The following is an 18,860-nucleotide window of genomic DNA, read 5'->3' as shown; positions in this document are numbered from 1 at the left end:
ACAACAATTACAGGTACTAAAAAACAAGTACCTAATTGGTACCTGGAACATAGATTAATGTTAACACCTTGCAATATTATGCAAGGCTCAAAGTATTGAATCAGTAGTAATATAAATTGTTGTTGTGCATGAGAAGAAAAAACAACTTTTGGATGCTGAGATGAATTTATTTGGAATTTACTACAATTCCATTTCACACTCTTTGCCCTTTCCCCCTTTGGAGATTGCTAGTAGGATCTGAGCGATCACAGTTCTCAACGTGAATATGAGATGTGATTCCAGGAAATACTCTTTGCATTGGCAACATTTTCCCAAGGACTTGTCCCTTAGAAATTCTACCGTTGTATCTGATGGGATGGATGCAGAGTAGTTTTACACAGAAGCCTGGTGAAAACAAGAGGAGGGAAGACATCAGAACTGATGAAGCATTTGTTCTTCTGCACTAGCTCTGTTTCAGAAATAGGAAAGTTTTCTCTCATCCTTTCCACTGAGAAAGCAATAGTGGAAATAATAAAATAGCAAAGACACTATGGTCAAAAAAGTAGAGATAGTGGTTGGAGTTGTTGGCTTGGTGGAGGAGAGGAGATGGGAGGCAGGGAGGAGGTGGGAATTCCTGCTTTAATAAAGAGAAGAGCTTGAAGACATTCTATAGAACTCAATTATTTGCGTTCTAAAATATGAGCAAAAAATTCTGCATGTAAATGGATAGAAGATGCAGTGTTTCAGAACTTGCATCTTGTTTAATTACTTCGCTAGCTGCAATGTAGTACATCCTATATGACCTCAAGACAAAGAATATTAAATGAAAAATAGCTATTTACCTGATCCACTGATTTGGACTCCATCATCAATGGCATTTCCATTGTGGAAGAATTTAATGGGTCCAGAGAGCTGGCCAGAAAAGGGAGCATACACGGTTTGTCCATCAGCACAGATGACATCCACGCCCACATGCTTTCCTTTACCATTTTGTCTGAAAACAAATACACAATTAAAAAAGTCTGTTGTCAGGCCTAACGTTATATAGAGATAGATCAGGTAGCACACTGCAAGATCTGGAAATGGGTTGTTAGTACTGAAACAGTATTGACACAGTTGACTGGCTGAAGAATCTGTAATTTTTTGGTGTACGTGATGTAATGCCATGTAGGGTTCATGAGCTGTTAAGAGTTGCAGTTTTGCAAATTGGAGGAAAAAAAATGCCTTTCTTGCAAGCCTTTAAATAGAACTGTAGAGTTGCAGAAATGTTGGTTGGCAGGTACCTGTGGAGGACATCAAGTCCAACCTTCCACTTGAGTCAAGACTCTTCCCAACACCACGTCAGGTCAGGCACGGCTTAGTCCAAGTCATAAAATCCTCCAAGCACAAAGGTTTTATGAACAATGTAGGCAGCCTGTTCTGGTGCTGCATTACCCCTGTAGTGAAAATGTTTCCTCGTGTCCAACCTAAACCTTCAAAGCTCTAATTCTTAAGTGGCTTAAACAGAGTTCAACTATTTCAGTGGAGGAGCAATAAAACCCCAAATGTTCCAATTATATAGTACCTTGGAGCTCCGTAGTATCCGCAGCCGTACCTATCGCAGCCTCTTATCTCATTTGTAGGATTCCCGGCGCACACTGTTGCCCAGCGTGTGTCTTGTTGTGGGAATGGTGGAACAACTTTGAAATACAGAAACACAGCATGTCGAAGTTAACTTTTAGGTTCTATTGTAAGTGTTGTATGTTTGTAACTACTATGTTTTAATTTTAGTTGGGTAGGAATGTACTGGAATTACATCCCAAGCATGTAGTTGGGCATTTTGTGCACAAGATTTGTCATCCTTTAGGAAATGTAAATAGCACGTACACCTAAGACTGGATTATAATATTTCTAGATTATGGTTATCTCATACAAAGAACATGCTTTAAAGATAAAATTTTTTTAAAAAGTATCATGGTTCCTAGAGTGTAATCTGAGAGATGGGAAAAGACTCAGTTTTATTTCTTATTCTGTGGCCAGGCTGATGGGACTGGACTCCTGAAGTCCTCCTCTCCATTACTACCAACATGGTATTTGTATTTACAAAGAATCATCCCAAAGTGTGCTAAGATGCAGTACTGAAAATATTGCTGGTAGTTAAAACCATAAAAACAGAAGAGAGGTCTGACTCAGTTTATTGCTGAGACTTGATGCTGCTGTGTCATGTAGGGGGACAACAAATACAACTTGTTAAGCTGATACATTCTCCTTCCTGTAACTGTATACAGTCCTGTTTGCTGTATTTATAACATTTTCTTCCCTTTGGATGTTGCTGTCAGGGAGAACCTAAGCCACAGGGGACTATTGCTATGTGCTATTGTTTTCCTTATTTCAAATTAATTAATAACTTAATTTTCATTATACTACTTATTCTGGGTAGAGTTTTGTGGGTTTTTTGGGTTTTTTTTGTTTTTGTTTTTTGTTTTTGTTTGTTTTTTTTTTTTTTTACCAGGCGTAAGTAGCTGAGTAGGATCAGAGTGGTCGCAGTTCTCAACATGGATGTGAGAGATAATGCCAGGAAATACTCTTTGCATTGGCAGCATTCTCCCAAGTTGTTGCCCTCTCTGGATTTGGCCGTGGTACCGGATGGGGTGAATACAGACGAGCTTTACACAGTAACCTGGAAGAGATGGGAGAGGAAGCAAGGTCAGGAAACATCAGCTGCATCTGTTCTTGGGGCGCGCAAGAAACCTTCCGTGCTAGCCTCTTACTGGATACTGTAATGGTGAGGCAGAAATGTAGTCAAGGTACCAACAATACTGAAATCAAAATTACTTGGATTGTTATGGAAAAAAGGGAGTTGGAAAACAGGGACAGGAAAATGTCCTCTGAGCAAAATGGAGGGTATATTTCTGATACTTTATTTTTACTGTTTCCTTTTTTTCTTTTTCATTTGGGGTTGTTGTTTTTCTGCTACCTGTTTTTCAACCTTCTTCCCTCCTCTCCAAAAAAAGCACAGGAAAAGGACTACATCCTGCTGGTGCTGATTTCTGATATTTCTTGGCGACGGTCTAGTGGTGCTTCAATGTAGGAACTAGAGAGGGTGTAAGGTTAATCAACGCTTTGCTTGAATTGAAGAGCCACAGAAACCTTCCTCAAGTAAAGAAACTGCTTGCTTGTGCATGCCTCACAATGTATCTGCTGCGATTACTTACCTGATCCCCTGATTTGGACTCCATCATCAATGGCGTTTCCATTATGAAAGAATCGAATGGGTCCAGAGAGCTGGCCGCTAAAAGGAGCGTACACTGTTGCACCGTCGGCACAGATGACATCCACGCCCACATGCTTTCCTTTACCGCTGTGCCTGAAAACGTAAATATGTAATAAGAGAAGTCTCTTAGGCGTAACATTATGTGTAGATAGAGCAGTTAACACAGTATGATATCCGAAGATTGTCTAACAAAATTTTTTGCATCGGCAATGAAACTGGAAAGAAATTGGTGGCTTTGATCCATGTTTTTTATTGCAAAATGTCTGTATTGCTCTGACCTTCTTTAAAGGGGGGATGAGATTTCAAATTTGAAGCGTATTTTTAATTTTCCCAAGTTCATGTGGTATTTCAAGCTGTTATAGAAAAGTACCCCTGTTCTACACCAAAATACATCTGTGTCGGTCTAAAATAGAATCTTAAGTTTGACATTTTTTCATTTAGAAATTTGAAATTTCTATGCATGCATGATGAGAATACACCTCTTAGAGCACCAGGGGAGAGGAGATGACAGGAAAATGCAGAGAAGGCAGGAGTCATTCTACATATAAAAGCATTTTTCAGGGAAATATAACCTGTTCTGTTATGAGGTGCCTACTTAAAGACAATGATGCTGGCAGACTTTTAGCATGTGTAAATTAATCTGCTTCATTTCCTGTAAGCTCTTGCTGAATGTTAGTTAAGTATCTGGTCTATAAGCAACAAGAACAAATGACACAAATCTTTGAAATGCTCTCCATTTCCTTTACTCTGGCTGCTAATTCATATAATGGTCTTGCTTCTTCCCCCACCCATCAGTTAGCAGCAGTGGTATTACTGCACTTCAGCGAGATTGCCAAGTAACGACCCAAAAATGAGTAACGGGCCTTGCAGACAACAGACTTCTCTCATTCCAAGTGTCGACTCTGGTTAAACTCTACTCTCTCTCCCATGTGAACATTTCATCTGGGAAAGCAACGGCGAACCCTGCTGCTCCAGACTCCCGATGCCCCCTTGCATTACCTGTCAGCACCGAAATGGCCACAGCCGTATCTATCACAGCCCCGGATTTTGTTGATGGGATTCCCGCTGCAGATCTGCGCCCAGTGTCTGTGTTGTTGTTGGGGTGGGTGTGCGTCCAACTGGTTGGCAAAAACTTCACATGCAAAAGAGGAAAATGAGTAAAATTCAATCGTGTTCTTAGTACGGTACAACAGAAAGTGTTACGGTGTAAAATAGGGTGTGTAAAGTGGAAGACGTGAGCTCATGGGAGTTTATAATTTCAGAAGCTATAGGTAAAAGAACATTGTACAACCTGCTATATAGATTTGATACCTTTTTCTTGAGGTCTTATTTTAAGGTACCTACACTAAAACAAAGCTATAGATAATTATTTTTAATATTACTTTGTGAAATAAGTCAAACTACTTTCACTTTCTTCATGAAACCTCTAAATGCTTCAATAAATGACTCTAAATACACACCTAATTCCATATTTTATAGTCATAACTGTGCGCATTACCATAATTCTTCATAAAACTAGATTGAAAAAAACTTAGCATTATGTCTGAGCGAATTTCACTGATTTGTTAGTGTCTGCTAAAAGCAGTCAAGCCCAAGTACAATAAGGCAATCTCAACTCACCAGTGGACACCAAGCTGACCAGAGCGATCAGACTGAGCGCTGACATTTTGTGGCTGTTTCACCGGCGTTCTTTGATCGAATCAAAGACGTTGAGCAGTAGCTGCCTGGGCTATTTATGTGTTTTTGAAAGCCCAAGTCTGTTGTCTTGGCCAATTAGTCTTCAGCAAAGTATTACAGCTCTGGGCAGGTGGTGTTGCCATATTAGGCGCGGAGGATGTCTGCAAACTCTAACAGTTGTTAGAGCTGGTTGGGAAAGACGGATAAAATAATTGGTCTCTTAGCACACAGTAACAGATGGAAACGAACAATCCCACATTTCAGGAAGCTCTGGTTGAACCGTTTCTTAACACCTTTTTTTCCCCCTCCTGAAGCAAGAGCACACTTAGGCCAGAAATGGTAGGAACCAAGAATATGGTTCAGAGCATTGAGGGAAAAGATGAGCAAAGCTCCATGGTGGTTGTAACCAGTTTGTCCTTTGCTGCTCAGTCTGGTACCTCCTCCCCAGGTGTTTGTGCCCATCAGAGCTTTCAAACGGTGACAGAAAACATGTGAAGGTGTAACGTTTGGTGTGCCATGAGTATTCACTTAGGCTAAGAAATACAGATGCATGGAAACATGTCTTTTTTCCTGTTCAGCTGAAATGATCACCTAGCCTGGACTTAAATCCATGAAGTCTTTTCACTGAAACCCTGGCTTTTGACATCTAAATTTTTATCAAAACATCTTCAAGTTCTGAAACAAACAGTTGCAAACCCAAGTTGCATGGCATAACTGACATGGAGATAAAAAATCCTAGGTTTTAAAATTACTCATTTACTACCTGCTTGTTTTCAGCTCTTGTACTATTTAGCAGGCTCCTTAGTGTCAATTTCAATCCTTCAGTTTGATTTTTCTGCATCACTTACAGAAAAGCATTAGATTTTTCGCTACAGATGCGTCTTAGTTAATATGAAATTTAGATGAGCCATGGCACTTTCACATAATCTGATATTCCAAGTTACAGAAACCTCTGGAAGTGCTGCAGGTTTTATTCAGAGAAGAAACGGATGTCTCTGCCTCACTTCTAGTTTGCAAAGAGCATCTGTGCGTTGTGTTTTCTGAAAATCTCCCCAGAACAGGTAGCTGGAGACAAATTTTTCACTTGTGGCTCCAAGATTCTTTTATAGCTCATATTTAACCCTCCATGGGTTTATTACAAGTGGCTTTGCTGATTTTACCCCTGCTACTTTCTCCTCCATCCTGCCAGAAAGAACTGCTGTTTTTCACACTTGTAGCCACCAAACAAATATTTATATAAACGTTATGTCCCCTCAGTGTAGTTTTGGTGGGGCTTTTGGTTCTAATTTGCTCAATATAATGGATTCTAGGCTTCCAAATGACAGAAGGTGCTGGTAAGAGCTCTCAGTGGGTATTCAGGATTTGGGGATGCTGCTTACCCCTGAAGTGAAAGATGGGGTATGTGGGTTTGTGTGACCCTTGCCAGAGACAGCCTTTGTTGCGACAAGGTGGGAGAGCCTGTGTAATATTCTTCCCAGCTTTCCAGGGTTATTCACCTTCGTTTGACACAAGCTCTCCGCAAACCCTCTCAGCTCTCCTTAGCGGAGAGAATCAGCAAGGGAGGTGTGGTATGGGTGGCATCTGTCAATGAAGATTTCATAGCATCAAAGTAGTAAAGTATTTCTGAGCTTGGCTAGCTTGATACTAGCTGCTGTAGGCTTTTTTTCCTACTGGAAACAAAACCATTTAAGACTATTTGGATGGTGCCTGGCCATTCCCAGTTGAGGGGGTCTCTGGTGGGATTTCTGCAATAATGATCTCTCTCAACCAGATTTTCTTTCTGATTTATTCCTGACTGCCACTTTGCACTAGCAGAGTTTTAAGTATCTCATTATAGAAATTTTACGTGGGGCAGACCTGCTTTGAAAAGCGAACAATTTTTATAGTCTTTTGTGAACTCACATGCTCCTGATTTTACCAAGGAAGGAATTGCAGCACCTTAATCCACTCTACAAAGTCTTGTGAAGGAAAGGCTGAGTGTAAAGCCAGCCAAGCTGGTAGGCAGGAGGAGAGTAGTACAACTGTGTTATGGGTGCACAGACACTGAAGAATCTTTTCTCTGAGTCCTATTTTGCAGTCTGGTACTTTGTAAAATGGCTCTAAGCTACCCATTCTTTGCAATTTTTTTTCCCCATCTCATTTGTGTTACAAAGCTGACTCCAAATTGCTTGTAGCTGTGTGCATTTTTTATATTTTCTCCATAAGAGAAACAGCATTGTATCTTGCTCTGTTCTTTCTAAAACACTTCTGGTAAAGTATTCTTAATAAAACAGTTCTCAAGTGTATGATACCACAGTTGAGATTTCTCAGTGCGTTCCCCATCTTTCCTGGGTGAGCTGGAAGGTGCAGACCTCTCACCTTGGGCATGAGGAAACCGAACTGAAGTTGGTGGGATTCCTGTGTTGGGCAATGGAGATGTTAATATAACAGTTGGTAGGTGCAGTTGTGCAAGACACAAATCGGCCGCTTAGCACAGACTAACAGAAGGATATGGAACAACCAGCCGGCGTTGCACGGCCCCTGGGAGCTGCAGTTGCTCCATTTCCTTCTCTGCGGTGGGGAGCAGGCAAGGAGATGGAGAGGAGCCAGCGTGCAGGGCGGCGAGGAGCACGCCGAGAGCAGGTGGGCTGCCTTGGGACATGCGGGCTTCTTTCTCTCGCATGAATGGTGCGAGTTCCCCGTTTTACCCCTTTTATGTCAGTAGTAACTCCCCTGGTTAGTTACTCCTCCCTAGTAAGTCCCTTCGAGGTCTTCTCATGGACTGAGCAAGAGTGCAGTGGGCAAATCGAGTGTTTGGGCTGATATCAACAGGCTGGGAATGAGTTAAGCCTGATGCTGTCCAGGAGAAATCTGTGCTTCACTATGCAGTCTTTCCCAAGATACTGTAACTCTGCTGTGTAAATCATGTCATGTTTCAGGAGGGTTCACTGCCAGGTACCAGGGCTTTTGGATAGATGGTGCCTGCCATGCATATGTCCATAAACCTTGCAAACGTTAGATTAGTCCCTCTTAACATTTTAATTATCTTAACATTATCTCTTAATAAGAAAAGTCAGGTGGTAGAATGATGGAAGAAGGATTTTGAAGGAAAAATGTGAGATGCACCTGAGCAATGGTAGTGGACCCTTTGAGCAGAAACATCAGCAGAAGCCAGGACCAAATGCAAAGCCGGAGCAAATCCAACCCCCCAGCCAAGGTCTGCGGTTTCCCTCCAGCTGTGCTGCCATCCTCCTTTGGTTGCCCACAAGTGAGAGCTGGTTTCTCCATCGTTTCCTTTACACACGTTTCAGCTCAGTAGGATTCAACCAACGTCCACAAACTGATGATTTGCTCCATAAAGTCCTTCCTCTTTGCAACCTCTGTGGGGTTGCAGCCCCAGTGAATTGGATAAATGAGAGCTGCACATCTTATTTCTTGGTAATGTTACAGTGTCATAACTGTAGGTTTGCCAGGCTTGTTTGCAGGCAATCGAGAAGGTAAATCCTCTTCCTAGATGTATCTTACAGAGCAATTGGCTTTGTCCTTCTTGGCTAGCCCGGCGGGTTCAGTGTGGGAACAACTCAGTGCCGAGTGCTCACCTCCCAGCTGATCTGCGTACAATACGTTATTAAAGAACTTTAAAAGCTGTTTCTCTGAAAAATGATTAATACTCTTTGTGCTAATCATTATAAAATGAAACATGTTTTAAAAATTAATTGTAGAATTTACTTGTGCAATTAGCAGCACAGGATTTCATGGTGAAAATCCAGCTGGCACTACATAAATCAAATTGCCCTCGCTACTTATGGAGGCTTCTGATCGCTGACAAGGCTGAGAGAAGAGGAATTTTGCCTCAATGATTAATTAAGCTTTGTGTACACGGCTTATACTGTAGTATCGCTGGAAAATCAGCAGGTTGTGCTAGCTGATCAGCCAAAAGGCATGGCTGGGCATGTCATTTGGTGGATAGCAGGCTGTAGGAGATCCCAGTGTGGTGCCTTTCTTCTTCCGTACGTACGAGCTGGAGTTGTGCTGGTGCACAATCCTGACTGAAGACTCCATCTCGAATTTATTTTGCCTTTGTTAATATACATGCTAAGCCTGAGTGAGGCAGGTTTTAACGAAGAGGCTTGAGAAACACAAAATAAAATCATCTTGCTACCTATGTCCTATCTCACGGAGAGGACAAAGCTCTGGCTGAATCCTCCAAAAGCCCTTTAATGCTTGGGGAAACAGAAGGGTGCAGTGTAGATTTGGGTTGCAGCTTTAGGCAGTTAGTCTGGGACCTTGTGGTACAAACTTATAAAATAAAAGGGATAGCAAGGAAAAGCATCCCTGCAGAACTGCTGCAGAAACAAAGCAATTCTGCATGGCCCGAGTTTGATAACTCTTTCCTGAAAAGCCTGGTTGCCCCTGTTACTTCTCCCAGCACCCTTTCCCATCACCTTGAATACTTCTAGAACTCTCTATTTTACCCAGCCCTTTATTTCCTTCCCAGAGTCAGCTACAAATTGTACTTTCCCTTCCTCTACAGCCTGTTACTGTCTTACTAGACCAAAAAGATAAAGCTGGATTTACTGATACTGTGTGCCCCAACTGCTCTGTGACCTGAAATAGAAAATGTTATTTACTTTTTCTTCCTCGCTGCTGGGTGACAGCCCCAGCTAAAACTGGAGTTTTAGCGTTTGCCCTGTGCCTCTCTCAGGCACCTGCAGGAGCATCCCGCATCCCTGCACCAAAGCAATCACCTCCTTGCGCTGCTGGAAAAACTCAGATTAAATAATAGCTGCCTGAAAAGGTTTGTGAAACCAGTCTGCGGGGACACACCAGGAAAGTGCTGAGCTGTTGCCATTAATGTACAGGTGAAAATATCACTTGTAGAGGAGCAAAGCCAGATGGAGGCTCAGAGCCCTGCTCAGTCAGCAAGGTCAGCTCAGTCTTTCGTTAGGATTTGCATGGAGAAGCGGGGGCTTGGTTGGGACCTTCCCTTTTCAAATGGGAGAAGTTGATAACTGGGTTAAAACCTGGAATTTTAACCAAGTGAAACTTAGGTGGGAGTCCTTCTTATCTGCGGGCAACCAATTTCATGACAAAAATTTTAAAAATTGGTCAAAACTGGAGAACACTAGGGACTTTTGCTGAAATGTTTCTGCTTTCACTATAAGGACAAGGCTTTTTTCCCAGCAAAGTCAAATGTATTGACTCGCCTTCAGTGTCTGCTATCTGCCCTGCAGGTTTGAGCTGTATATCTATATGGACGTGCTGATTTTTCATTCATAGCAAAATTAAAGTGGTTCCTGAGGAAGGTGAATGGGACACAGCAGGTTAAGTATTTTTCACAGATGTAGCAAATATCCTTCTGTAGTTTCTTAGAAGAAATCAATCTGTTGTCAGGACATTCGCAGCTCTCACTGAAGCAGCTTCCCTGCTTATCCGAGGCTGCAGTTGCGTTAGTAAATACGTGAGCCTGCGGCACTTGTAGAGCACTTTAGCCCTTGAGACTCCCAGTAGCAGGTTGGTAGCCATGGCCTGAAAAGCTCTGTCCTGTTAACAAGAGCTTGTTGTCCCAGGAAAGTCTTCAGCTGATTTACTAATGGAAAGAAATGCTTCACTTGGACAAAAATACACCTGGGTGTGCCAAGGCAATCCTGAAGCAGGAGTCTGGGGAAAAGGAATGCATTACTTCATTATTGTTGTTTTATGGTTTTGGCGATGAGTCCCAGGAAAGATTTGGGTTTCAGCTTTATCCAGGTTTTTTCTCCCCAGCTGCATTAAAAAAGCAGAACCCAGCCCACACTCTGTGACAACACCAAAGAAATTCAAAGCAATTTGTAGTGAAGCAGCCCTTTAATAATGTGATTTTCCATATTCAAGCACAAGTGAAATTTCTGGCTTTCTGAAGAAATCTTCATGTTTGGCTGCAAAGAGAGCAGAAAAGTCCAAGAGGAGTGAGCTGCAGCACGGCTCACTGCGGTGCTGCCGAGCATCGAGGATCCATCGCCTCCCAGCCACTCGTCCGTTCCCCACCGCTTCAGCCTTCATCTCCGACTGCAGTGATGTGCAGGATACGATAACAGCTTTAAAGCATGTGTTATACCTTACTCTGAGTGTTTATGTTCACATAACCACCAGCATTTTGTTCAGGGATACTTTTTAGGTGGAACCACTGTTTGAGGCTCAGTGGCTTCCACTTTACTAGAGTGACTACTTATGCCCGAGTAATTTAATGATTACTCAAATGGGGGGCTAAAGGTTTTGCCCCTGACGTGCAGCCTCCCATTTACAGGTTGGGAGTGGGATCTGTTAAGTCACAGTTCTGGATATGGACATGGGACATAATTCCCTGGTAGACCCTTTGCATAGGCAGCATGACGCCAATTTTCTCTCCCTTCTTGACGAGGCCGCTGTACTTGACGGGTTTGATGTAAAACATCTTAATGCAGAATCCTGTTAACAGGGAAGAGAGAACAGGGGGAAAATTGCTCCTATGAAATTATTTTAAAGCCTGGCACAGTCATAGCATTCAGTAGCAAAATACAAATGACAATAAAATGATAAGAGATTCAGCAGCAGGAGGAGTGACAGAAAATGCTGTGATGCTCCTGTAGCATCAAGAAGAGTGAATGGGAAAAGAAAAAAATTAACATGGATGGTGGGGAAGGGGGTTAAGGTGGGTTAAACTGCACAAGCAAGTCAGAGGCTGTTCCCTTAATTATTCAAAATGTGCAAAGGGGCCAGCTTCATCCTTTGACTTTTTAAATACAGGTGAATGCTGCAATACTTCCAATCAATTTTCCTGCATTAGCAGAACCTGGATTTCAAAATTGCAGTTTTCACTTGGAGTCACATGCAAGCACCCTTCAGTTTGGGGTGGATTAATGATTTTTGGCTCAGTTTAAAGCTCTATAAATGAATCGGAGCATTTTGCAATCAGGCTTTGCAAGATGCACGTCTTTCAGCTCTGGTACCTGATCCTGAAAGCTGGACTCCGTTGTCGATGGCATTGCCGTTTCCGTAGGGCTTGGTTTGTCTGTCGATCTTCGCCAGGAAGGGTGCGTACACCACCGAGCCGTCCTCGCACAACACATCCACTCCCCTGTGCTTCCTCCCTCCTCTGAAGAAGAAGAAGAGCAAGGTGGGTTAGCCTGTGGTGCCACCTAGAAACCCTCCTCTTGCCCATTTTTTCATGCTTATTTCTATTTTAAGAAAGTTTCAAGTGCAGCCATCTCCCATTATCCCAGCGTAGGACCTGGGGTTGTTATATCCACCGCAGCCCTGGGCATCGCAACCTCTGATTTCGTTTGTGGGGTGACTTGAGCAGATTCTTGCCCATTTTTCTGCAGCAGCTAGAAAACAAGAAAAGAGAAAAACAGAAGATGAAACCCACAAGCTAGAAAAGGGATTTCCCAGCCCATGTTGTTTACTCAATAGCAAGGTCCCTTTGGATTTTGCTGTACCCATGGATCAGGCTTCAGGGAACTAGAAAGTTGTTTATCTTTTAATGCAAGTTAATTTTAGGGATGCAATGAAACAGAATTTTTTTGGTTTATGCTTTGTCCAGTGATGTTTCAGGGTACCTAAAAGCAGCGACTTCAAAGCAAAAATGCAGAACAAATAGCTCTGGCGGGGACACCATGGAGTGCCCCACTCCGCTCCCATTGCCCCAGGGCAGATGAGCTGTGCTGCGTTCCCATGGCAGGCGTGGGGCTGGAGCTACCCGATGTCTCTGCCTGGAAGGTGCCCTGAACCACCCAGGAGCTTGGGATACTGAACTGTCACTGTGAAAAACAGAGCCCTGAGAGAGCCCTGCCAGGTCCATTCCTAATGTGGCATCCAGTCAAAAATAGAAGCTGTCATCTATCTTTTACTAATTGCGTTTCCTATCTCCCAGTGTTTCTAAATTACTGTTTCAAAGTGGTAGCCAGTAGGCTAACATCCTCATATTTTTTTTATTCCAGACTGCAGCTATCATCACCCAGAGCCAAACCCAAACGCAGGCGGATCCTACGGCCTCAGTGATGTCTGAGAGAGGGAAGACATTGATCAGGGAGAAGGGAGGGAAAGGCAACCCCTGACTTGGTACCTTCTACAAGCCTCTAACAGCCCTGTTTCCCCCCAAACTGCTGGGGTCTCGCATGGGATGTTTTAGCAAGAATGGGGCTGGTCTAGCCAGAAGGAACGAGTTGAGGTTTATTCGTTTCTTGAGCAGGCACCATCCCCGTTGGGCTCTGGGAGTACAGGCAAACAGGGGAAATGATGTGCTGGCACTGAAAGTCTGGTGCTAAAAGAGTGCAGGAAATCTCTAATGCCTTCCTCAAGCAAAACAGCCCTTTGTTCTAGGTAGTCTTCATTTATTTTAATGAATTGTGTATTCTTGGTGAAATCAAAGGTGGTGACATTAAACACAGAAACATCTCTGGGAACACTCTATGCTCGGCTGGCTGATCTTTAAGTAAAAGGCTTTTAAGAAAACATGCATGCTGTTAGTAATTGATATGCCTCAGCTGAATCTTTCTTATTCAATCAACATTATTACTCCAACAAAATTTTGCCACAACTCTTTATCATATCTAAAAAGGGTTTTTCCATGGAGGACTCCATGCAGTGGGAGAGGGCTTATTTTCAACAGCAAAAAATGGCAGAGAATAAATCAGTTCCTAAATCCTTACAGATACATTTCATCAAAGAAGAAAAAAAAAAAAGGAAGAAGAAAGAAAAAGAAGGCAGGTTATGATAAGCAATGTTTGCTAAAATTCAGCTAACTCACCACTGGAGACTGCAATTGCGAGGACGAGGATGATGGCTGTGACTCTGTGCATTTTCACGTGCCTTCAGAGCTCTGCTTTCAAAGTGAAAGGTCTAAAATACTTTGCTTTCTATTTATACACCTCAAGAGAGGCTGTATCCAAATTTTTCCAGCCAATCAGAAAATTTATGTGGCCTCAGCTCTTTTGCTTGCAGATTCAGGCCAACAGCAAGAACTGACAGCAGCCCTCGAGTTGTACCACCAGCCTAGCTAATTGGTAGTGCAGAGGCTCCAACCTATTTAGCAATAGCAGCTACATGGGTTTTTTTGGGTTTGTTTACAATGAAACCATGAACATTAAACCCAAATTTTAAGGACAATTTCTAACTATTCCTGCCTGTTGTGCAATCGTGAAGTTTAGCAAGATAACTTCAGTGGAGAAGGGGAAAAGACTTTAAATAAACTTAAAAAAATATCTGGTCAGATGGATACCTTGCCCTCCCACCATGGCTGTTGCTTCAAGGAAAGAAATTCAGCCAGGTAGATACAGCTCTGTGCCACGCATCACACCCAGCCTCATGCTGGAAAAATTGATTAGGTGACCCATGAAATGAGAGCTTTGCACCCCATTTTTATTAGCTGGCTTCATTAGTGCATCCCAGATATTGCCATGTTGCTGCTGCTGAATCTTCAGCATTCACAGTGGGAAAGACACATGTTTACAATCTTCACTGTGCCTGAACAGAAAATGTTATAAACACTATAATATTGTGGCTGAGCAAAATTACAGGAAATTGAAGACGAAGAGAACATTGGAGCACGCACAAGGCCACCTCGAGTGCTGTTTCTGGGAAGGGAGGGAATGCAATGCCCTGGTTTACAGCCAGGAGCTGAAAGTTGTTTGTCTTCTCGGCTCTTTGGCCGCCCGGTTTGTGCCACCGGGAGCCACTGACCATTTTGTTTCTCTGCCTAATTAAAAATTGAGAGCCCAGGTTAGATATGGCTCCGGGTCAGGGCTCTCAGCCAGGAGGCTGTGCCCTTGCTGTTTCTCTTTCATGGCACTAGATGGGTGAAGACTGGCCTTACATCCCAAAACAGAACCAAGAGCAGTTCTGCTGCACAAAATTCAAACCCTATCTTTGCTGGAGTTGGAAACATCAGCTACCGGTGGATGCCGCTGAACAGAAGTTGTATTTCATGGGAAAAGAAAGTGATCCCATTGGGATGGCTTCAAGATACACGTGCTGCCTTCTCCTTTCCCCTTCTCCCAGCAAAGTGTCATCCAAGTATGTCACTTAGGTCTGTCAAACAGAAACAGTGACAGGGTCATAGCTCGGCTTGCACAGAGCCAACACCTGAGCCCAGCTGACGCCTGGCTGGAGTGGGCTTCTTTGCCTGGTGGAAACCATGTGAGATGCTGCAGCTCCAGACAACCCACTGCAAATCAACAAGAGCAGGAGGAGAGTTGTGCTGGTCCCACTGCACGAGGGGTTTTAAACCTGCTCCTGCCTTCCCGTACCCCGCACTCCCATTTGAATCCCTGCATGATTTTTGTCTCCAGAAGAAACGCTCCTGATTTACTGTTCTCCCGTTCATCAGATGTTATATGTAGAGAGGGGAAAAATCTATTTGACAGTAACACTTTGAAACAGTATGTTTAGACAGAGTATGTAGGGGAAAAAAATGACAGTACCTAGCTCTCTGCGCAATACTTCTTGTGCCCAGGGCTCAGCTAAACCAATCCAGATAAAATTGCATTATCTTAAATTCATTTTGTTAATAACTAATTTTGTTAGAGACCTACTGATCAAGATCAAAGAGGAGAAAAGAATGAACGAAGTAATTGTGTGCATTTCCTCAGAAGCTCAGAAAATGCACTTTTTTTCCTAGTTCTGTTACTAATAAATATCCTGCAGGCTAGATACTTTCTCAGTTTCAAGTTGCACAGAGCTGAACGTACCATGGTGAGATGCAACGGGAAAACCCACCAGCTCCAAGGGCATTCCTCAAACACAACAGTAAGGTCCCTTGGCCATCGGCCCATGCCATCTCTGATAGTTCTCTGACCCACAAGAGAGCAGCCACAACAGCTATCTTCTGCCCATGTCCTAAATTAGTGGTGTCACCAACACACTTGGCCATGCAGACTGTAGAAAATGTGCACCTCCTCTTGTGTCACACTGGGAAATTGGGGATAAGAGCTTTTTGGAAATCTGGATTCCCAGGTTGCATATTGGTTTCGCCAGGGTCTTTTAATAATCTGTTGCCCTGCTGCCCTAGACTGCAAAGGTCTGCAAAGCATGGCTCCCTCCACCCCTCCGTGACATTTTTAGCTTTGATTTTTCTAACCGAGTTGAAAAGGTTTTACAGAGTTAATTTGATGAATTAAACATGGTAAAGACTAAATTATTTGCTGACATTTTATGTTATACCCTGAGATAAAGATCAGGGAGGTAAAGAATAATTAATGTAGATTTTGTGTGAAATGTCCAAGAGCAGCAGATGTTTCGTTCATCTTCTCTGCGCCCACCACGCTACATTTCATGGGGGTTACAGCCTTATTCTGCGTCTGAACAACACTCCGAGGACTGAAGCAATGCACGTAACCTACCAATTTCTTCACATTTTCCCTGTTGCTAGCTGTAGCCAAAGTTTGGCTTTTTTCTTTGCAGAAAACCCGGTTGCAGAAGGATGGCAGCGATTGGCAGTTACTTAATTTTACATTGATGGCAGGTGCGTGAAAAAGTTAAAGCAGGACAAGAGGAGCAAAACTAAGGGCAGAGCCTGGGTGATGCAGGCAATGAAGGGCTCCTTCGTTGGGGAGGAGATGGGGAAACCCTGTGGGAGGTAAGTGAGGGCTTTTCCTCATCTCACATGGTGCTGGGAGCCACTGAGAAACAGAGGTAAAATATGTGTGGGGGAAGTGGCAGTAGCTGCAGAGCTTAGGTAGCAGGTATGTCTCAAGGGGAAAAAAATAAAAAAAAAGCCTAAATGCTGCAGCTTTGTAGGTTTTGCAGGATACCCTGTGGTTTAGGAATACCTACTGTGCTGCCTTTAGGGGTAGCACTGGGTGAGGTGGGTGTCTTGTTTGCAAAGGGGTGAAGAAGTAGCAAAATGGTAAACTACTCAATATGCAATTAAGCACCACAGCACAATCAAATCAAATGTAATTCAAATAAGATTAAATTTAAAAGACAATGACATTAAATCCTAGCTGCAAAACTCATCAAACTCACTCAAAGCAATTTCCAAAATTGTAACCGTGCTGGGATCTAATAAAGTTTTCATTAAAGAAGAAGTGTTTGGCTCAGCCTGTCACTTAGCAATAGGAGGTTTTTATCTCTGTTACAGAAGGGATGCAAATAGCCGTAATAGTCTCCTTTCTGTTTTACCGAGTACCAAGGCAGGATGGAGTTTGTTGGTGATGCTCTAAAGGCTGTGAATTCCCAAGTAACTTATGCTAAAAGCGCTCTTTGCTCCTCTCTCCCACCCCTGCAATTTTGAGCTTTTGGTAACACAGGTACACTGAAGTTCACAGCCTGCTCTGGTTTTTGCTGTGCTGGAATTACGCGACATATAAACCCAACAGACAGGAGCTTTCTCTGTTTTTTTTTTCTGTTCATCAGTTAGTATAACCTGAAACACCTAAATATGCTTAAAAGACCTTCAGATTCAAATAGAGGGAAATCCCTGGTATGGGTAGATTGCAGTAAGAAGAGAGGGCAGTTTGGTTACCTAAATGTCAGGTTTGGGAAACATCCAGGTTTTGCAAGATTCTAGTTTGATTTCTAACGTGAAATTAAGGGAAGTAAGCCCCGAGGCATGGTACTGTAGATGTCTATTAGCAACATTTTTTTTTTATTTTTTTTTTCGTGGTGGCAAATGCCACATGAGCTATTCAAGGAGGTGATGAGCTGTAATCCCATGTGCCAGCACACTTTCTCTCCTGCTGTGCTGGGTTGCGTTGCCTGTGTTTCATAGAGATTGCTGAGTGCGTAAGAAGGGCCTGAATGAGTCTAAAAGCTGTTTATGTGAATAACAACTTATTGCTCCTCTTAATTATGCTTATAAAAAAAAATATTGGAAGAACAGGGCTTTCTAGAGAGCACTCTGGTGTCCAAAAGCAGCTATTTCATCGGTCTCCCCTTCTCTAATAACATCTTGGACCTTTAAAGAAATAGGAACTAGTTTATCACCAAAAATTCTTTTTTTAATTTTTTTTTTCAGAGGGAAAACATTTTTGTTGTTGACATGTAATGGATTCCTGAAATGCAGCATCCAGCTGGTCTAATGGGCACTGAGGGAAAGGATGGTAATGAAACCCAATTTAACTAATGAGTATAATTTAGAGAAAGACTTTATTGCAGAGTTTCGTGGGAAATAGTTTAGAAACATTCAGCCTGTGGAAAAGAAGGGTTTTGTGGTTCCTCAAAAAGCCTTGCTTCAATCTGTAAAAACACATAGTGGTTTTTTATTATTTAATGTGAGCAACTGAGGATGCTGTGTGCAAGCATGAAAACACACTTGTCTCTCTGCTGCTTCCCTGGCTGATGGAGAGCTACCTCTGGGCTGGCCCAGGAGATGCCCCTCCAAACCCCTGCAAGGTGCAATTTGTGACTCTCTGCACCCAGCCTTTAATTTAGGCCACAGTTAGCTTTAAACCCTGCAGTTTACTGTGCAGAGCTGCCTGTTGCCTTCTTGCAGAAGGAAATTTCTTTGGGGTCCTGAGTCCCCGTCAGCAGGGCAGGGTGCAATGGGATGAGCTGCACAGCCCCATGTCCCCATTTCTCCCCGCTGTGGTGCATCAGCCCTGAGATGCTCCTCCTGTCCCAGGGTAATGGTCACTCTCTGTGTATTCTCCATCAGTGGCCTTGTCTCTGCTCTTGTCCTGGTGCTGGGTTTGGGAGTATCTTGGGATGGTTTTTTTTTCTTCCAAAAACACCCCTGTGGAGCAAGAGCTCATCTTGGCATGGCTGAGCTCGTCTTGGCACAGCTGGACTCATCCAGGAGAAGCCTGTGGAAACCTGGTCCCAGCCAGGTCTTGACTTTAGGCATCTGAGCAACAAGGAAGGGCAGCACTCATCCTCCAGAGCATAAATAAAGGTGTTCATGAGATGAACTGGACTGTCCAGGGGATGGTGAGAATGGCTGGGCTGCCACTGCTCTCTGACGGAAAGCAGGTGAACACAGTCCTGCCGAGCAGCCCATCCTTATCTCCCTGGATCT

The 18,860-nt window shown here is 43.2% G+C and overlaps 2 protein-coding genes across 2 annotated transcripts; both read right to left on the bottom strand.

The window, feature by feature from the left end:
- Positions 1–146: 146 nt before the first annotated feature.
- Positions 147–4,940, bottom strand: LOC104155747 (myeloid protein 1-like). Its single transcript, XM_009702000.1, has 7 exons — positions 4,853–4,940; positions 4,232–4,364; positions 3,174–3,325; positions 2,468–2,638; positions 1,544–1,658; positions 822–973; positions 147–384 (listed from the first exon to the last, which is right to left on the bottom strand). Exons 1-7 carry the CDS (start codon positions 4,896–4,898, stop codon positions 194–196), a joined length of 960 nt encoding a protein of 319 aa, XP_009700302.1. The 5' UTR covers positions 4,899–4,940; the 3' UTR covers positions 147–193.
- A 6,228-nt stretch (positions 4,941–11,168) lies between these two features.
- On the bottom strand, positions 11,169–13,707 carry LOC104163112 (leukocyte cell-derived chemotaxin-2-like). Its single transcript, XM_009702002.1, has 4 exons — positions 13,656–13,707; positions 12,138–12,234; positions 11,857–12,002; positions 11,169–11,335 (listed from the first exon to the last, which is right to left on the bottom strand). Exons 1-4 carry the CDS (start codon positions 13,705–13,707, stop codon positions 11,169–11,171), a joined length of 462 nt encoding a protein of 153 aa, XP_009700304.1.
- Positions 13,708–18,860: the final 5,153 nt, after the last annotated feature.

Source organism: Cariama cristata, unplaced genomic scaffold (assembly GCF_000690535.1).
Source record: "Cariama cristata isolate BGI_N322 unplaced genomic scaffold, ASM69053v1 scaffold10056, whole genome shotgun sequence".
NCBI lineage: Eukaryota > Metazoa > Chordata > Aves > Cariamiformes > Cariamidae > Cariama > Cariama cristata.
This window is presented reverse-complemented; position numbering and strand designations above follow the sequence as displayed.

Bases quoted from the DNA above. Each gene is read 5' to 3' on its own strand.
- LOC104155747 (XM_009702000.1), bottom strand. From the start codon at position 4,898: ATGTCAGCGCTCAGTCTGATCGCTCTGGTCAGCTTGGTGTCCACTG. The intron at 3,326-4,231 runs GTAATGCAAGGG...TTACGTTTTCAG, and splicing joins GGCCATTTCGGTGCTGACAG to GCACAGCGGTAAAGGAAAGC. The intron at 974-1,543 runs GTACTATATAAT...ATTTGTTTTCAG, and splicing joins GGATACTACGGAGCTCCAAG to ACAAAATGGTAAAGGAAAGC.
- LOC104163112 (XM_009702002.1), bottom strand. From the start codon at position 13,707: ATGCACAGAGTCACAGCCATCATCCTCGTCCTCGCAATTGCAGTCTCC. The intron at 12,003-12,137 runs GTCCTACGCTGG...CTTCTTCTTCAG, and splicing joins GGTGGATATAACAACCCCAG to AGGAGGGAGGAAGCACAGGG. The intron at 11,336-11,856 runs GTACCAGAGCTG...CCCTGTTAACAG, and splicing joins AGTCCAGCTTTCAGGATCAG to GATTCTGCATTAAGATGTTT.